The 16,921-nt window shown below is 42.0% G+C and overlaps 1 protein-coding gene across 4 annotated transcripts in view; it reads left to right on the top strand.

Annotated features, from left to right (window-relative positions):
* The window catches only part of AFG2A (AAA ATPase AFG2A), a 185,513-nt gene that overhangs the window by 14,917 nt on the left and 153,675 nt on the right, over positions 1-16,921 (top strand). For all 4 annotated transcript variants that reach the window (XM_085222805.1, XM_085222804.1, XM_085222806.1 and 1 more), the window contains exon 10: positions 8,678-8,832. In XM_085222805.1, the coding sequence (XP_085078931.1) occupies positions 8,678-8,832 (155 nt within the window). The remainder of the gene's footprint in view (positions 1-8,677; positions 8,833-16,921) is intronic.

The raw sequence follows: 16,921 nt of genomic DNA, 5'->3' as shown, positions 1-16,921 counted from the left end.
TCTCAGAATTAACATACTTCATCTCTATTCAATGTTTTGTTCTCTATAATGACTACACTGGAAAAATAGTGATTTGTTAGATTTCTCTATTGTCTGGCAGTCTGCTTGTGATTCCCACCGTATTGCTGCTTCTTGCAACCTGTCTTAAAGGATGATAGCATAGTATGGAAAACCTACCAGTACCTCAGCGGGCAGTTACCCATTACCCACTGGAATCAGCGTACGATGGGCTCCTCATGGTTGGCTCCAGATGACTTGAGAACCCTCTATGGGATTCATGTGCACAGAATTCCTGCCGAGGAAAAGGCTTACTGATGTGTGCAGCTGAGAAACTTGTATTCTTAAGACTGGAAGATGTTTACCTAAGTTGTTTAGTAGACTACCTTCTAATGTGAACAGCTGCCTTCAGAATTGTTCTGTTTCCAAGTGGAGGCAGTGTTTGGGAAATAGACTGCCATATCCTTGCATGTAATGTCCGTGTTTGTACGCTCCTGAGATCTTGTTGCTTCTGCTTTAATTAAGAGGCCACACAGCCTTTTATTAATTCCCTAAAAAATAATAATGGTTTTAATTTAACAACAAAGATAAGCACTCCACTTTTTTGGAAAAACATATGAAATGTTAATTATGTAGTGGGGACATGAATGGTATAAACTGTACTGAATGTTAGAAGATGCTTAGCAACAAAGGTTTCCAAATATAGCAATTTTTTATAAACTTATCCTTCTATGGCTGCTTGTAGCATTTCAAGAGAGTGAATATAAATATAACTTGATTTCTTCAAGAAGTGGGTTCAGTCACATTGTTTACAGAGAGAGGAAGTATTTGCTTTGTAACTCTTAGAATTTATCTCAAACATCCTTGTTCACTGCACATAATTTCAGTGTGCTGATATAAAACACTTGGACTGTGATAAGATAGCATCACGAGGAGAGGAAGAACAAATGTCTTTGTTTAAATTGTGGTCTGTCTTGCAATAACATCAGTTTGGTTCCAGTAAGGATGCTGCAATCACTGTAACTTCCAAACTACTGTGAGAGATGCAGTAATCGCTTTGCTTTGCATCAAAGCTTTGTAAATCATCAGACTGCATTACAGTCAAAGGCATCACCTTGCTTAGATTTTGAGATTATAGCGGTTCCCTGATTTGAGCTGCTATTAGTAAAAACCTTACAGAAATAAGAAGTTGAGCTGTGTTTTTTGACTAGTTAAGTCAGCATTACTACTGAATCTGAGGAGCTACACAACTTGCATAGACATAAGATACAATTTGATGGTCCATCCCTTAAAAAATCCTGTTGTCTTCAGATCTCTTTGTCCATCAAAATCATTTGTCCCTCTTATTGCCCCTGCATTCTCATAAATAATACAGTTAGGATCTGTACCTTGGAATATTGACTATGGGGAGGTATTAGATCTGTAAAAATAGAAGTGACTTAATAGAATACTGTACTTGGTGTTTTTTTTTTGGAGCCGAGAAACTTTCTTCTGCACCTTTTATGACGGAAAAAAGAATTTCTGCAACTCACCTTGAAAATCTGTGGGGTTGTTCATCCACCTTAGCCCTCTTGCATCAGAACAAAACGAGGCAAAGCAATTGCAGGTCTCCTCTATTTATTTATTTATCTATTTATTTATTTAATTTGTTATTCACCGTGATCCACGGGGAGAGAAATTCCCTGAAATCCAGGCCTTTTTCTAAGCCTTGAAAATCGTGGTTCAGCTTGAGCCTTTCCTAAGATGATTTGAACCAGGGTTCTGCTGAGGGTGTGCAGTAAACATAAATATTGTTCTTGGGTTGTAATCCCAAGAGTAGGAATGTGGGTTCTGGCACTGCTCTGTTGAGAAAGTGATAAAGGCAGTGAGTGACCAAAGTCTGGGGATTTATTTATTTTGCAGGGCATTTTGGGACTTGTTTGCAAATTAACTGGTCACAGATAAGAAAGGGAAGGCACTTTCCCATTCCTGTTGCCGTACAAAACAAGTTGGGGAAAGACCACTTGTCTTGGTGCACACAGGTCATTTAGAAAACATGGTTTTGATGGGAATATTATTAATACTGGCTTATTGAAGAATGCATTCTTAGGAAGTGGAGAGATTTTCATAGAAACATCAGAACACAGGATTCTAAAATGCGCTGAAAAACTCAGATGTGATACAGAAGTAACACAGCTCATGAATGTTTTGACTGGAATGTGCAAGTTTTCTTGTACAATGCTCCATCACACTAATTTCCAGTGGAATGAGACCAAGAGAATCAATTCCCATCCTTGGCTTTAAGGAGCTGTAAGCCAGTGCTGTGCTCTATAGTTGTACGGTTGGGTCTATAATGCAGAGGCTGATTTTAAGCTGAAGCAAATGACCTTGTTTGCAGTCTTAATGTATTATGAACAAATGTGCCCTTGCTTGCAGGCACGTGTAATAGAGAGATGTGGCTTCTCTGGACTATGTTTCAGCTGCAGAGTATGAGACTCACCCTTTAACTTCTGCTCAGCGCTGTTCTGTTGAGACTGCAACATTTTTGTGTAGCATCTGATGCACGGACTCAGATGCAAATGATCCAAATCATTTATTACAATTCTCTCATCACTTATATGCCTTCACAAGTTTTCTTTTTCTGGCTTTCCCATCCACCTTTACATGTCAACAGAGCATTCTACAAAACACTCTTCAACCATTCACACAGGCACTTACCCAATCAGAGCCGTGAGACGTTCTTTCTTCTTCTGGAGGTGTCCTTGGTTCTCGTGCTGTTTATCTTGCTCCACAGCTTCTGCTCTGAACATTTTTTCTTGTATTCCCACATTTTTGAATCTCTTTTCTTAGCCTTTCCATAATTCACTTGCACAGAAGGATGGCTGTCTGAGCACCCATGTGCTAAAATAAAACCCTTGGCCTACTGTCTTCTTTTCTAAAGAGATGCTGTTGCATGTTTCTTTTCGTAGTTATTTTTTCATATTTAACATCTTTGTCGTTTTTTTTGTTTTCTTTCTTGAATGCTATTTTTTTTTTTTTTCTGTGGAGAACATTGTTGTCAGGGCATATGAAGTTTGATTTTCCATCATAACTACTGTTCCATGCGTGGCCATGCAGGAGGAGAGGTGGGAGCAAGGGCAGGAGGCCAGCCGTATGTCACCAGAGTTGAGCCAGGATCTGCTGGTTCCCTCATGCTGACCTGGGAGGGTTTACTCATCTAAGGACTGAGGAAGACTTCAGGACGTTTAATCTCAGTTGAGAAGCAACTCAGTAGACTTTCTTCTTGCTAACAGGAACCAGTTGTACTCAGGTCACTTGCCTTAACCAATGTTCTGCAAGGTGTGTGCTTCCCTCATTGTTTCCTACCGTGTCCTTGCTGATGTTCCACCTCCAGTCCAGGTGGGACAACCACACTCACTGCTCGCTGTGCTGTGCTGCCTTTCTGCTGCCAACAGAGTTCACATGCACTGTAGCTCTGTGTTAAGCAGGCTCTGAGTTATCACAGGTGATTCAGACCAGGTCCCTTGTGTTGAAGAGTGTTCTTTGATTTCCTGGTTCTGGAGTGCATTCCAGTTACAAATTAGAATTAAATATTTGGGATAAAGCTATTTTTTCCTCTGAGGCACACACATCCTTTTTTTTGGGAAATGACTTGTTTGAAATGCGTGTCACATTTTAAGATCTGTTCTGAGTAGATGCTCATACTCAGGTTGAAAAGTTATGGTTTTTATCAGTATCTGAGTAAAGAGTGATGGTTACTGTATCTGGGACTAGTTTAGCTAGAAAAAGAAATGCCCCATGCCTAGAGCATGGCTGTACTTTATTTGAGCTACCCATGTAAAATGGTGCTATAGCAGAAAAGGGCGGCGTTTTCTGCTCCCTCTCAGACTCCAGATAAAATGGTTTCATACATAATAGCAAACTTAGGATTTTTTTACTTGATAGTGACATTTTGCCAGAAATTTTAGTTTTTGTATCTGTGTTGGTTTTGCAGTGGTATTAATTACTAGTAGGTACTTGTGGAATGAATGACTGCAGTTGGGACACATAACATATTTCTAGGAGAAGTTTTCCTTGGCTTCCTCACTTGCTGTGGTCTGACAGTATTCCTACTCGCAATTAGAGCAGCACTTAGCCACTGCTTGCTGTTTCTTGTCTCTCTGCCTGGTGCCAGGACAGCAAAGGGAGCCCTTGTTCTTCTCACCCATGCTTAGGAGTATTGCATAGGAGAGCAGCCTGGAAAGCGGGCTGCCCTCCTCATTCCCTTCTGTTGTCATCCGCTTAGGATAAATGGTGTGTGCCTGATCTGATCTGTGAATAAACTGTTTCCTGTATGAAAGAAGCTTGGAAAATACGGTTCTTCCTTCCTTCCTTTGCCTCCCTTGCTGTAGATTTCAGCAACTCGTGGTCGGCCCCACAGACGTGTCCCAGCAGATGCCAGAGCTCCTCGTGCAGGACCATAAATCACAGACAGATTCCCCTCAGCAGATCAGTGCTCAGGTTAGCTGAGTGAGTTTGCAGAGTTATGGCTATGAAAGGTTTTGGAGTATTATCTTTTTTGTGCAAAGAGCATACTAAAGTTCTTTGGGGATTTTCATTTATGAGGCTGGCTGCTAAAGACAAATTGCAGAATATGATTATGAGAGCAAAGCTAGGAATTCCTGCTTTCTGAAAAAATTCTACTTGGGCATGAATTTTGTGTAGAGGTTAAACTCACAAGAAATAAGTTTTAGAAATATATTTATAACGGTCTTATCCGTAGATATTTTCTCATTTCTTGGTAATCGATTGATGCGTTTGCTTCTGTACCAGCTAAACCAAACCAACCCAACAAAACCTAAGTTATGGTGAGTTTTTGGGATGCAGATGGAGGTACACATCTGTGCTGGCTGTTGTGACTCCTGCCCCCAGGTGAGAGGAAAGCTTGCTAGTGATGCGCAGACCCAGTGCTGTTGTGCCATTGCTTTGCCTGTGGAGCAGAGAGAATGAGTGTCTTTGCTAAGACATGGCTCTGTTGTCCCTCAGTACTCATGGCAGCTGCTTTTGTTGCTTCCTCACCGTGACGGTTTTGCCGGGGCTGCACAGGATGCAAGATTGAACATGTGAGGATGTGTCACCTTAGCTGACGGCAGCCAGGTCTCCATCTGCTACGTTAATGAGCTGTGTGTTCTTACACATCTGTGCATTACTGCAAACAAAATATATTCGTGTTCTCTTTTTTCCATTGAATTTGACCATCCAATATCTTGATGTAATAAGGTGCTATGAACTCCATTTTTTTGTTAATGACTTTTTATGTTCAGGAATGCTTGTGATTTGTAGTATGTTGTGCATGAAGTCCCTTAAGAGATTTCCTAGAGTTATGTCAGGAATGGCTGTGGCAAGTAAAAGTGGTTACACATAAAGGAGAGGAGTTCCTCATCTTAAAAATATTAAACATTGGAATGACTTTGTACCCATTGCTCATGAAGGATACCCCTCTTACGGTTTCTGAAGTTCAAAATTGAGTTTGAGTTAAAAGAAATGTTTTCTTCTATGGATAAAACTTAAATTTTGGAGAATAGTGTCTGGAGATCAAGAAGTACAGGAGGATGCCCTGTGTAGAGCCATTAGGGAGCTGAAATCTTTCCACATGTTGTTGTGCTTTCTGTTTCCAGCCATGCAGGAAAGCATTGGGTTGGATCTGAAAGTTGTCGCAGGGAGAAATGGTGTGTGTGTCCTGGACTTGGCCATGATAATTTGGGAGGAAAATGCCTGATTAGCAGGGAAAAAGAAACGTTTCCTCTTGTAAACAAACTTGCACGGAAATTACAAGTTCTGGTATTGTGCTTCTGGTAGAGTAAGTCCAGGCAGGGGAGATTAGCGGAAGAAGTGTCTGATGGCACTGAAAGAAGCATGATTAATGATTTTGTTTGGTTTGGTTCATTTCCTCATGTGTTGTGTATATTCTGTTTTTAAAGCCTAAAGTATGTGTGTTCTCTGTTTGGAGTGGATGCTTTCTATTATTTACAGTAGTATGTAATTATACACAGACTCTGACAAATGCAGCAGTGTAGTAGAGTCTATTTTTAGGCTCAGGCATTTGTGATTCTGATCTAATGTGCCAACTCTTAGCCAAACTGCGAGCAGGAAAGTCTTGCAGGGAACAATGCTTCCTACCTCCTGCTCAGCCTGGTACCAAGAAGGATCAGCTGTACCAGGACAACGTGTTCCGCTGGCTTTTCCCCTCCTGTCCACTTAATTTCCTCTGTTCTAGACAGACAGGATGAGTTAGTGAGGTGGAGTGCACAGTTGCTGGACTGGAACAGATTGTTTATTTTCCATTGTTTGTAATCATGCATGACTTATTATGCTTGTTTCTTTCCAGTTTTTTGTGTTTTTTTTTTTTTTTTTTAACTGGGATTTTCCATTTATACTCCCCTGAGGATCAGCATTGCTCACAGTTGCAGTCACTGCCCTCTGAGCTGCACTCCTGCTCGGCACAGCAGAGCCCTGGGGACCAGACACGTCCCTTTCCCCGCAGTAGGGATCCGCTGACCACCTCTACCACCCCTCACACTGTCTGAATCTTCATCTCCATCTTCAGCAGTGAAGAGCTCATGTTTGCTGTGGTGTTTTACTTCCCTTGCCTGTGCCCTGCTCCCAGCAGCCCATTGTGCGCCCTGCCCCATGTTTCTCTATGTTACATGTGTCTCTCGGTGTCTCCAGACAAAGATGTGTTTTTTCTCCCTCAGGCAGGCTGCTGACTGTATCCTTCTGTTCTTAAGGCTTTTTTTCTCCCCCCCCCCCTCTGGTTAGGGGTCAGTCTGAAGTGCAGGAAAGAATGATTATGATAACAGGAGGAAACAGGAAGAATCATGCTTTCTTTTTCAATCTGTTTTTTATTATTGTTTTAATGTAAAACATTGTTTCAATTAAATGCTGACCTGTGCAATGGTGTGTGCATGCACGTGCTGAAATGAATTCAGGCTTTGTGTGGAGAGCTGTGACTTCACTATTCCTGTTCTGGATCAAGGCTGTGGCATCTCAGACCCACTGCCAGTGACCGCAGTTTCACTCTTGTGCTCCAGCAGCACAGATAGGCACCGTCATGAAGACCCTTCTCTTGGGGCCTTTTTATGTGGTGTTCTCTCTCCACTTTGAAGTGAAGTCATTTATTTTAGGAATTCCTTACATAATGGAAAAAAAGATAGCCATGGCAAGATTAAAATTTGTGCTATATGAGAATAACTGATGGAACAGTTATGTACAAAAAGGAAAAACGGAGCTGCCTTCTCCAAGCCTTAATTTCCTAATATTTTATTTATTCTTTCATTTTAGGGTGAGCGTGCCATAGGAGTTGACTTTACCCAAAATAATATGTAGGACTTGACCCCCAGTACTTGCTTTCACCTCTGAGCATTTACTGCAGTGCCTCTAGAATAACTCACCCCATTTGTTATTTGCTTGAATGCAAATTTCAATTCTGCAGGGTTGTCTCCTCACTCAAGTTTTTCATTTGCTTGAAATGAACTGTTCTGGAGGAAGGAAGAAAGGGGGAGGAAGAACCATGAAAATTGTCTGGCTTATTAAAATGAGTCAGTTGTATTTTATATGTGTCCTCTGGTGACCAGATTTTCATTTTCTCCTCAGCCTTGTGGAATGTTTTTATTTATATATCTTATTAGTTCTGGATGTTCTGCACAAGGGGAAACCTGAATTACAAACTTTTTTTCATTATTGTATTAAGAGCTGGGGTATTAAATGCAGGTGCTATGGCTCTGTCATAATTGGCAGTTAATGGAGAGACACCAGCTGTACTGGTGCACAGGGGAGGTATTATATCTCTTCACACGCTGTATATATTGTAGGAAATGCAGAATTCCTGTCATTGTCAGAAACTTTGTGTGTCCCCATCTACCATTCCTCCGTAGAGTAAAGACAATAATCTGCTGAAAGTTAACACCGCGTCTATTTTCAGAAACAGCTTATCCCATTTATTGTGCTTTCACGTAGTGTTAATTGATGTTTTGTTTGGTTAAATATAGAAAAGATTTAACAAATGTTTGCCTTTTTATGGTCATGCAAGACTAACTGGTGCTGTAGTGGCTGCCTCGTATTTTTTTTTTACAGCACGTGACAGGTTATCCTACATATCTGTGTGTGTGTGTGTGGAGTGTGTACGTGGCTGTATGCCTACACTCAGGATTATACTTGTTGTGCATTGACATATCACACACTGAACTGTTTTGATTCATAGAGCAGGGTTAGGAAAAAGGAAAAGGAAAAGAGAATCCTAATCAACAGAGAAATGGACAGTTTTACAGCCGTCTTACAAGTACTGATTTAACACTTGCCTCAATTACTCGTTATCTATCCCTCTTCCCAGTTTGTGGTTTAAAAATGTCTTTAGGGCAGTGTATGGATATTTTTGCCCTCCTAGCTTCATCTCTTGGAACACAGGGATAAGGCTGTTTTGTTCTGTCTTTTGGAAGCAATCTAGTTTATATTCTGTTTATATGCAGTCATAAAATCCCCTTTTTCTTCCTCTCTCCACAGAAGTGTGTTGCATGTTCCTTGACCTAGTTAGGCCCCGGCGCTGGGACATGCCTTTGAATGTCATTTCCTTTCCAGTGCTGCTGTGTGTTTGTCCATTGTACGCTTCATGTTTGTGAGAAACAGGATGAAGTCTACATGTTTTTCTGCTTTTTGTTTTTAATAGGTCTGTATGCGCTGCGGAGAGCTCTGGGGAAGAGAGCTCACCCCTCAGACACCGAGGTGGCTGGGTCAGTGATGATTGCTTTCAATGACTTCCTGCAGGGGATGAAGGATGTCAGGCCCAGCGCCATGAGGGAGGTGGCAGTCGATGTGCCAAAAGTGAGTTGTTTTTTTGCAGTACACTAGCAACATTGTTAGAGCCGCATTAAGAGTCACAGCTATGCACTGAAAAGTCTTACCAAAGAGAGTTGGTTTGTAAAGCAGAAGTCTCAAGTTGCCAATAAATGCTGTGCATCATCTTTTTGTTTGCATATTTAATTAATTATAATTTTGAAAACCTATTTAGTTTGTAATGCTTTGGAAAGAACTGGTAGTGTAGAAGCGTATTTCCTGATCTGCACTTTTATGTTCTGAGTACATTAGCGGAGTAAAAATCTTAAGATGTCTGCTTAAAGCTGATCTTGATTAGCTGTGTAAGCTGAAGCCTTCTGTAAAGCAGACACAAATGTAAGTAGAAACCAAGACTTTGATTTGTAATCGAAGTGTATTGAAACAAAGAGAGAGTGATTGCTGTGATTTGTGTAAAGCAGCTGAGTAACTCTACATGCAGTTCTTACTACTGTAACGTGGATGTCTTCAAAAATCACAGAACTTTGAGGGCAGAATCGGGCTCTGTAGGTAAGTGGTCTCTTACCCATCAGGTGCTGTCATTACACAAGCAGTTCTTTTGGCAGTGCCAGATTCAGTCATCATTACCACACTCGCAACCCTTTCAGTTACGTTGTGTCTGCTACTGAATTACTGTAACACGTAAATTTGTCTGTGGATCTCATCTGGTTTAAGAAGATTCAGCAAAAGAAAACATTGTATTTCATCGCACTACATTTTGACTCTGCAAGCAGTTGTGCCTTTCTCAGGAGCTCTCCAACCTCCTGAAGAAAACATTTATGTCTTATTGCATGACTATGAGTCATCAGGGAATTAGGTTACACAGCTACAGACCCCTATTCCCATACTATAGGAATGGGAAATAAAATCTTTGAACAGGATGCTGCATGCAGCCAGGTCGGATATCACACTTGGCTTGTTAAGAGTCCACGCTGTGCAGTGGAGTGCTAGGTAGAAATGCCTGGGTTGGCCCCAGACAGCTTTTTCTGGAAATGGTGTAGAGGCATTAATATCCGCAAGAGCTAATTAGTTCTGCTGAGAACCAGAACTGCTAATCCTCTTGTTGCTTATTGTGCTGCTGTCTCTTGGGCTCACATCATTATCACTACTTTGTGCCTTGTAGACATATCAGCCCATTTGGAGTTACTGCTCAACAGCACAGTTAAGACATATATAAGTCAAAGTCCTGCAGAAAGTGTGGTCTGAATCCAGGTCAACCTACTACTCAGGCTCTAGTAATCCACAAAACCGTCCTTCTGGTGGCTTTCTCAGATGTCACATTTTTGTTAAATGCCAGCTGAGTCACTGGAATGCTACTGAAATTCATTCCTTTGTTGAAAGGAAGGCATAATGTAGTGCAGGTTCCTTTTGTGCTTACTGGATGTTGATTTTTACAAAATAGTGAATATGCTGTGTAGATATAGGGTGAATTTCATGTCACTTACTTGGTGCCTGTGGTGAGTCTAAAGTGGAAGCTAGGCTCCAAATGTGCCAGATGCATTCAGAAAGTGTGTTGTCCTACATTAAGCTACTGAAGGAGGTGCTTGAGTTGAGTTTAACCACTACTTTGGATTGTGGAGCTGCCTTTCTATCAACATAAGGTACCTGTCTGTGCTCTGAAGCTGTCTAAATATTGGGAAATACCTTGCACAGCTGTCTGCGAAAGTCAAAGTAGTGTGAATCCAGAACTGTAACCTGTCCTCATTTCTGGAGTAAGTTATTCCTCTTTACCAATTGCCCTAATTTCAATCCAGTACCTTCTGTTCATGGACGTGCACCATTTAACTTTTCAGCATTTTACTAATTGGATGCTAACATGCAGTACTGTGATACACTATGTAACTGCTCTGCGGTAATGCATGCCTACAGGAGCTGCCGTACTTCTGTTTGTTTTATTTTTATCAAAATATATGCTGAGGGGAGAAAAGCAAAAGAAAGCATGAACAAGATAGGAAAGCGGCTATCTTTAAGAAACTTTTTTTTTCTGGCTACCGTGTTCGTCGTATTTTGTAAAATTATCCTGCATTATGTTCTTCTCATCTGCAAGAATAGTTTTTCCTTTGCCTACTCTCCTTTTCCTAGGAGCTATCCAGGTTGACAGTTAGTTGTACAGGTAATATTGTTAGAAAATCAGGTATTACGTTCCTTCAAGTTTCAAAGTCGACATCAGTGCTGTTTGTCATCTACAAAATCCTTTTTTAAAATATGTTCAGACATGAAATAAATGATCTGCTGTGTTGTTTTTTTTTTTGCTTGTTTGTTTGTTTTCCAAATAGCAGATAGAAATCTGATGTTAATATTAATGATATCTTTTTGCTGTTAGTTATAGACATATTCCTCACTCGGCAGCCCCCTTTGTGTGAATGGACCTTTTGGGCTGTGTACTTGGTTATAAGTAAATCCATTGATGCACATGCTGAATTAGTTGAGACTTTTTGATTTTTAACTTTCTGTTTTTTCCTAAAGTGGTTGTCATTTTCAACTGTTTTGGAGTAGCCATGTGCAAGTTGAATGAGCAGAGTGCAAAGTAATTTATAAATAAAGCCACCATTAAAGGAATGTAGTTGAAATGCTTCTTCCCTCGTAGTCTAGTGACCTTTTCCATTTATGTTTTTGGGGGCCGGTGTTACCTCTGATACTTATTTTGTTATGAATTCCCAATTGTTTAGACTTTGCAGTGCTTGTTCTCTGAAATCAGTGGACTTGTAAGTAGGCTGTAATGAAAATGTAATTTTTGAATCAGCCTTCACTTCCTAGGTCTTAGAATGGCGTGTTAACTGCTTGGCTGCTTAAAAGGCTACTAAGCTAAATTGTTCTCTTGCAACCTTTTACTTAAGATCTGGAAAAAGTTATGTGTATATGCAGAGTAATAAAGAATAAGAATATGTAATAGAACTGTGTTGTTTGGGTGGCCTTATGTAAGTCACTTCTTGGTGTTAGAGGATGTTTGATAACTGTTATAGAATGCTTTGCTCTGTGCTTCTTGAAAGTGCTTTATGGCAAGATCAATATGAATTTCTTTTATTAACTCACTTCAGCTGATTCACTGTGAGCTTCATTTTGCCCTTTGTTTCTAAGACTGATTCTACCATGTGTTAATTTTTGTGCTCTGCCTTGTAGCATTCTCTTTTCCTTCTGCTTCTGCCCAGAGTGCTGCGTGCCTTGCTGGGACCAAAGCAAAAGACTTGTCTGCCTGCTTCCACATGGTTTCTCAGTTTCAATTTGTTCAGAACCTTTCTTGAACTTTGCTACGTGTCACAACCTTGTTAGAAGGTTTTTTGCAGCAGGAATTTAGGAGAAAGGGGATGCACGTTATAAATCAGGAAGTTAATACTTCAGCTGTTTGGAAAGTTGCACTGTAGTTGCAGTTCTTCCCTCTCCTGTGGGTTTTTCAGAAATATTTGGGAATGCTGTGGATTTTGCTTGCCTGCCTCATTCCCTTTACTGTAATTCAACACTCAGATTTGTGTCTTTGTAGACAAAAGGTTCTGGAAGAGACATCCTTTGCACGCCTGTTTTATTTCTTTATTGCTGCTGCACACAACCTCTGGGGAGTTGCTGTTCTGCATCATATTTGAGCACTGTTGACCTGGGGAGAGCTAAAGATTATGGCAGTAATGAAATCTTGGTGCCTTATGCACTGAAGCAGAGCACTGTCTGTCTCTGTGGCTGTCTCCAGATGCGTAAGCTCAGCCCTAAGGCTAATCTTTTCCACCACTTCCACAGTGACAGAATATCACACTTAATTGCTGTGTTGCAAGGCTTTTCCCTTCAGTCCATGTGCAGGTTAGGATGTGCAGCTAGGCATTCTGCTGTGTGTACTGTAATGTATGTTAATTGCTGTCAGGAAATTCCTGAGGATGGTTTGCAAAAGCAATCCTCCTAATTCTGCTAAGTGTATACTAACTTTTGTGAATGTAAATGAATCCTTAGTTCTGAGTGTATTAGTGTTGGTGGACTGTGGTGGTTTTTCCCTCACTTACCTATCTCCTTCTGACGAGTGAATAAGAAATATATTTTGTGAAAGACTTGTCCAGAATGTGAAGGTAGTATGTTATTAGTAGCTTTTGCTTTTAACACCATTGCTGTTTGAATTCCACCTGATTAAATTGGCTGAAATTATGCCTGGTTAACTTCTTTGTTAGTTTGTTTGTTTTTTAACTCGTACTTTGCAAGCTCACCTTTAGTGTCCCAGTTTGTATGTCCTGCCTCACTTATCCCTTTCCGTTTTGTCAACGGTTTACGGGCTGGTTCGGCCCGGTTCCGTGACTAGAAGGGCGGAGGGATCCGCGGATCCGCGCCCCCGGAAAAAAAAAGAAAATAAGGGACCCCGAAATAATTGAAAACAGTGGCAACAATCTGAGGTAAAACAAAGTAATTTACTAAATATGGTATCAACAGAATTTTATAAGGAGAGAGAATGTGAAATTGATAGTGGATCGGCCTTACCACAACGCTGAGATGAGAAGCGCAGGCAGAGAAGCGCAGGCGAGAAGCGCAGGCAGAGAAGCGCAGGCAGAGAAGCGCAGGCAGAGAAGCGCAGGCAGAGAAGCGCAGGCAGAGAAGCGCAAGCGAAGCAGCGCAGGCAGAGAAGAGAGCATCAGGTGACCTTGCCGGGAGTTATATCTCCTCGCTGACCGCAAAGCCCCCTGGGGAAACGTAGCTGCTCTTCTCCGCTGGACAGGCACCCGGAACTTGAGCATCAGCAGTCAAACCCCCAGTACATTGCATGATGTTATGATGTGGAACACCGATAATGAAAAATCATGAAACCATGACATTCCACCCCTTATTCCACATCACTACATCATGCTTAATATAGACAAACAAAATATAAACACACGCACTAGGAATTACTGACTGCACTCCCTCAACATCAAGTTCCCTTGCGGTACACATTGAACATCCCCGTTTTCCTGCATCACCCACCAAGTGGACCCAGGTCCCTGGGCAAAAACAGTTCCACGAAGAGGTTTGTCCTTCTCAGAGGCTGGAATAACCCAAACTGCCTTTCCCAACATATTCTTTACATGTACAACAGGGACTTTATCTCCCTCTACGGTATGTAGGGAGCTGGACTGGGTTGGACCACCACGATTGATAGATCCTCTGGTATTGACTAACCAGGTGGCTTCTGCCAAATGCTTCTCCCAGTGCTTAAATGTACCGCCTCCCATTGCTTTCAGCATAGTTTTTAACAACCCATTGTATCGTTCAATCTTACCTGAGGCCGGTGCATGGTAGGGAATATGGTAAATCCACTCAATACCATGACCTTTAGCCCAGGTACCTACAAGAGAATTTTTAAAATGAGTCCCATTATCTGACTCAATTCTTTCTGGGGTACCATGTCGCCACAGGACTTGTGTCTCAAGACCTAGTATGGTATTTCGGGCGGTAGCGTGGGGTACTGCATAGGTTTCAAGCCACCCAGTTGTTGCCTCCACCATGGTGAGCACATAACGCTTACCATTACGAGATCGTGGCAAGGTGATATAATCAACCTGCCATGCCTCCCCATATTTGTACTTTTGCCATCGCCCTTCCTCCCAGAGAGGTTTCATTCTCTTGGCTTGTTTAATTGTGGCACACGTGTCACAGTCGTGAATGATTTGCGCAATAGCATCCATAGTTAAATCCACCCCTCGGTCTCTAGCCCACTTATATGTCGCATCTCTCCCTTGATGGCCTGAGGTCTCATGGGCCCATCGGGCTAGAAATAATTCACCCTTGTTCTGCCAGTCCAGATCTATTTGGGCCACCTCAATTCTGGCAGCTCTGTCTACCTGATGGTTATTTTGCTGCTCTTCAGTAGCCCTATTCTTGGGCACATGGGCATCTACGTGACGCACCTTTATAACCATATTCTTTATTCGGGCAGCAATATCTTTCCACAGGTCAGCAGCCCAAATAGGTTTACCCTTTCTTTGCCAGTTGTTTTGCTCCCACTGCTGTAACCACCCCCATAGAGCATTTGCCACCATCCACGAGTCAGTGTAAACATAAAGCATTGGCCACCTCTCCCGTTCAGCAACATCCAAGGCCAGTTGGACAGCCTTTACCTCTGCAAATTGGCTCGATTCTCCTTTTCCTTCAGTGGCCTCTGCAACTTGTCGTGTGGGGCTCCACACAGCGGCTTTCCATCTGCGGTGTTTCCCCACAATACAACACGATCCATCTGTGAATAGGGCATATGTCTTCTCATTTTCGGGTAGTTCATTATATGGTGGGGCCTCTTTAGCACGTGATCAGGTGAGCATTGAAAATCCGCATAAAGAATTCAAAGGAGAGGCTGGAAACCTGCTTAAGAATCCCCAACCCTGTAAAATTAGCAGCTCCCTCTGGAATGGTATGCCACATAATATGCAGATGCCACATAGTTATTTCCATCCATGTTTTCAATTGGCTATATATACCTATTGCTCCATAGAGCAAAGTGGTGAACTTAATTAAGGCCCAGTATGTTTTTAGCATTAAGAAAGAAGAGACAGTGGCATGCAGCCCCTTAAAAGGCAGTTTCAGTAGAGAAAGCATTTTTTCTCTTTTTTTTTCTTTTACAGAAACAAGATAGCAAGGCTCAAAGTTTACAAATATCCTAGACTATTGGCCGTCCGCCTGGACTTTTCAAGGTCACGCTTTCAGACAGTACTGGTGAAACAGATAAACTTTCCCAATGAAGCTGTCTGAGAGCGGAGAGAGAGATTTGTTCAAAAAGCTAAAAAGCAACTTATGCCCGCATTCTCCACCAAGAATGTCAACGGTTTACGGGCTGGTTCGGCCCGGTTCCGTGACTAGAAGGGCGGAGGGATCCGCGGATCCGCGCCCCCGGAAAAAAAAAGAAAATAAGGGACCCCGAAATAATTGAAAACAGTGGCAACAATCTGAGGTAAAACAAAGTAATTTACTAAATATGGTATCAACAGAATTTTATAAGGAGAGAGAATGTGAAATTGATAGTGGATCGGCCTTACCACAACGCTGAGATGAGAAGCGCAGGCAGAGAAGCGCAGGCGAGAAGCGCAGGCAGAGAAGCGCAGGCAGAGAAGCGCAGGCAGAGAAGCGCAGGCAGAGAAGCGCAGGCAGAGAAGCGCAGGCAGAGAAGCGCAGGCAGAGAAGCGCAAGCGAAGCAGCGCAGGCAGAGAAGAGAGCATCAGGTGACCTTGCCGGGAGTTATATCTCCTCGCTGACCGCAAAGCCCCCTGGGGAAACGTAGCTGCTCTTCTCCGCTGGACAGGCACCCGGAACTTGAGCATCAGCAGTCAAACCCCCAGTACATTGCATGATGTTATGATGTGGAACACCGATAATGAAAAATCATGAAACCATGACACGTTTTTAAAATGTAAGCAAAATCAGAACAAGTCTCCAGATTTTTCAACGTGTAGAGAGGACCCACTTCACCGTCTTTATAATTTCCATCGCTGGTAATGATAGATGTTATATAGCAGGTCCTAAATCCATTTAAGTAATGCAATCTATGCGATAGTGTGTATTTAAGAGGGGGTAAGAGAACATGCTTGTGTTTTCTCCCTGGCTTTTTCTGTGTGTGCAAGTACCACTAGTGGGTTTGCCTACTGTTGCTAAAAGTTGGGAAATTCCTGATGGCTTAATTAATGTTAAGGTTCTTCCTTTGTGTTTGTCAAAATCTCTTTGCCTCGCAAGGAGGACATTACAAAACCATGCACTGGCAGATGTGAGGGAGCACTCATACTGAAAATGGGAATCAGCCATGAAATTTGAGCTAAAAGAGGTTGTTTGTGTATATGGAAGTAAGGTGTTTGATGCATGTCTTTGCTTTCTTAAAACTTGTATGTCTTTTTTATGGTAATTAAAAATCTAGAGGTGCGTTTCCATCTCTTATTGTGACAGTTTAGGCAGGAATGAAGGAGTCTTTCAACCTTTAGGCATTATGTGCCTAACTCAGTCATCTTGTCACTGTATCTGCTCCATCCAAATGAAAGAGGGAGAAGCTGAGTGAGAGACTACATGTCTCTGGAAGTGTTCATCCTTCAGCTGGGTCACTCTGTGAAGGTCTCTCTCTTTAGACTTTGTTGGGAGCCCAAGGTACGCAAGTCAAAGC

This window comes from Meleagris gallopavo, chromosome 4 (genome assembly GCF_905368555.1).
Source record: "Meleagris gallopavo chromosome 4, MGAL_WU_HG_1.1, whole genome shotgun sequence".
Taxonomy (NCBI): Eukaryota; Metazoa; Chordata; class Aves; order Galliformes; family Phasianidae; genus Meleagris; species Meleagris gallopavo.
Note: the sequence above shows the minus strand (reverse complement) of the source record. Positions and strands in the feature narration are given on the sequence as shown.